Raw genomic sequence first — 2,336 nt, forward strand, 5'->3', positions numbered from 1 at the left:
TGGAGTACATTATGCAGTTCATTTAGTTAACAAGGGAAATAATGAGGGAGCGTGCGGCGTGAATGCCAAGAGAAGCGACACAGAAAGCCCATTGAGAGCCCGGCGCCGCCACCATCACATGGCGGGGCCGCTATTTAAGCGGGCGCGCGGGCGCCGTTCAGCACCACTCGCGCTGGCCAGCGGCGCGGGGCGCTGCGCGGGCGCTGCGCGGGGCCATGCCGCGCTCCTTCCTCGTGGACTCGCTGGTGCTGCGCGAGGCGGGCGACAAGAAGGGCGAGGGCAGCCCGCCGCCGCCGCCGCTCTTCCCGTACGCCGTGCACCCGTCGCACCCGCTGCCCGCGCTGCCCGCCGCYGCCTGCACGGCGCGCAAGGCCGGGCTGCTCTGCGTCTGCCCGCTCTGTGTCACCGCCTCGCAGCTGCACCCGCCGCCGCCCGCCATCCCCCTGCTCAAGGCCTCCTTCCCCCCGTTCGGCTCGCAGTACTGCCCCTCGCCCCTGGCCCGGCAGCAGCACCCCGTCTCGGCCGTCGGTGTGGGGCACGCACCGGCGCTCTACCAGGGCGCCTACCCGCTGCCCGACCCCCGGCAGTTCCACTGCATCTCCGTGGGTAAGCCCGGACGCGCGTGGGCTCTGGGGGACAGCGCGAGGGATGGGGGGGGGGGGCCGTCGGGGCGCTTTGGGAGTTGGGTCCCTGCGCCCCGCAGCCTCGACGGGGCGTCCAGGCGCATCTCCCCGCGGGGACTGTCCCGGCGCCCTCGGGCTGGGGACATTCCTGGCCCAGGCGGGTGGAGGCTGGGCGGGATGCGGCCACCGCGGAGCCGGGCGGGGGTCCCGGGCGGGCCGGGGCCGGTGCTGAGCGCTGCTCCGCTCCGCAGACAGCACGTCCAGCCAGCTGCCGAGCAGCAAGCGGATGCGCACCGCCTTCACGAGCACGCAGCTCCTGGAGCTCGAGAGGGAGTTCGCCTCCAACATGTACCTCTCCCGGCTGCGGCGAATCGAGATCGCCACCTACCTGAACCTCTCCGAGAAGCAGGTGAAGATCTGGTTCCAGAACCGCCGCGTCAAGCACAAGAAGGAAGGCAAAAGCAGCTCGCATCGAGGCGGGGGCTCTGGCCACAGCTGCAAATGCTCGTCCCTTTCCAGCACGAAGTGCTCGGAGGACGACGAGGACTTGCGCATGTCCCCATCCTCCTCCGGGAAGGACGACAGAGGCCTCGCAGGCAGCCCCTAGCCCCTGCCCGCCGGACACCGGCTCCGCGGGGACTGTGCGCGAGCAGCACGAGGAGCCTGCTCCAGTGCCCACCTGCACTGCAAGGATTTTATACTGTTTTTGTATAATCTGTGTAATTTAACAAGGACTTGCGCCTTTCTAGACCCTCGGCCACGAGGGCCGGTGTCTGTGAGCCCTGTTGTAAATAAACTGCTCCCTAGGGCCCTAGGCCCCCCTTAGTGCCCGCCGGCTCCCTAGTCTCCCCGCAGGAACAGCCCGTCGGGCCCCATCCAGACGCGGAGGACGGTGCGGATGCTGCGCGGGGGCGCAGTGGCCGGCGGCCGCCCCAGTACTCCCCGCGGCAACACCGAGGAGAGAGAAAGCGGGTGGGTGGGGGTTATCAGTATTAATGTTTGAATTATCAGTATTAATTTCTTTCTCTCTCTCTCTCTCTTTTTTCTTTTTTTTTTTTTTTTTTTTTTTTTTTTTTTTTTTTTTTTTCCCCTGCCCTAAAATTTCTCGGTTTGATTTTGCCCTCGGCCATTTCGGGCACACGGCTGCAGTTGTACCTTCCCGTCCTCTTTTATCCCCCTATTTCCCACGGGATATATTTATTTATTTATTTATGTGCAAAGAGAATGGCGATGATAATGGTGATGATGATGATAATAAAGCCTCGTTGGTGGTTTATTTGCTCCCTTCACGTCGAAACAAAAAGCACCTTTTTAGAGTCCCACTGGGCGCCCCGCCTCGGAGCAGCGTCTCTGCCCGCCCCGTCGGGCGCCTCTGCGCCGCGGCCGGTCCCTTGGGTCCGACTCGGTCCCTTTGGAAGGCGCGAGGTGCCGAGTTCCCAGCCCAGACTCGCCGCGGTCCCGGCTCCCGCCTCCTGCAAAGAACGGGCTCCGGTTCCATCCTCCCTCTGCTCGGCGCATCCCTTCCCCTCACTCTGCGGGAGCGAAAGGCAGAATCTATACACTGCAGTATGTATGGCTATAGGTGAACACAAGCCCCGCGGCGCCCGGCGCCCTGGGCAGCCGCTGCGCACGGGCTCGGCCGTGTCCGGCTCTGGCGCAGGGAGACGGAGCTTTGCTGTCCCTGTCCCTGTGTGCGCCCCCGCGGGACCGGCT

General features: G+C 64.8%; 1 protein-coding gene across 1 annotated transcript; it reads left to right on the top strand.

The window, feature by feature from the left end:
- The first annotated feature begins 215 nt into the window (after positions 1–215).
- Positions 216–1,230, top strand: GSX1 (GS homeobox 1). The gene is made up of 2 exons (XM_026049853.1): positions 216–606; positions 875–1,230. Exons 1-2 carry the CDS (start codon positions 216–218, stop codon positions 1,228–1,230), a joined length of 747 nt encoding a protein of 248 aa, XP_025905638.1.
- Positions 1,231–2,336: the final 1,106 nt, after the last annotated feature.

The sequence above is a fragment of the Nothoprocta perdicaria genome, unplaced genomic scaffold (genome assembly GCF_003342845.1).
Source record: "Nothoprocta perdicaria isolate Ctin4 unplaced genomic scaffold, notPer1 scaffold_62, whole genome shotgun sequence".
Taxonomy (NCBI): Eukaryota; Metazoa; Chordata; class Aves; order Tinamiformes; family Tinamidae; genus Nothoprocta; species Nothoprocta perdicaria.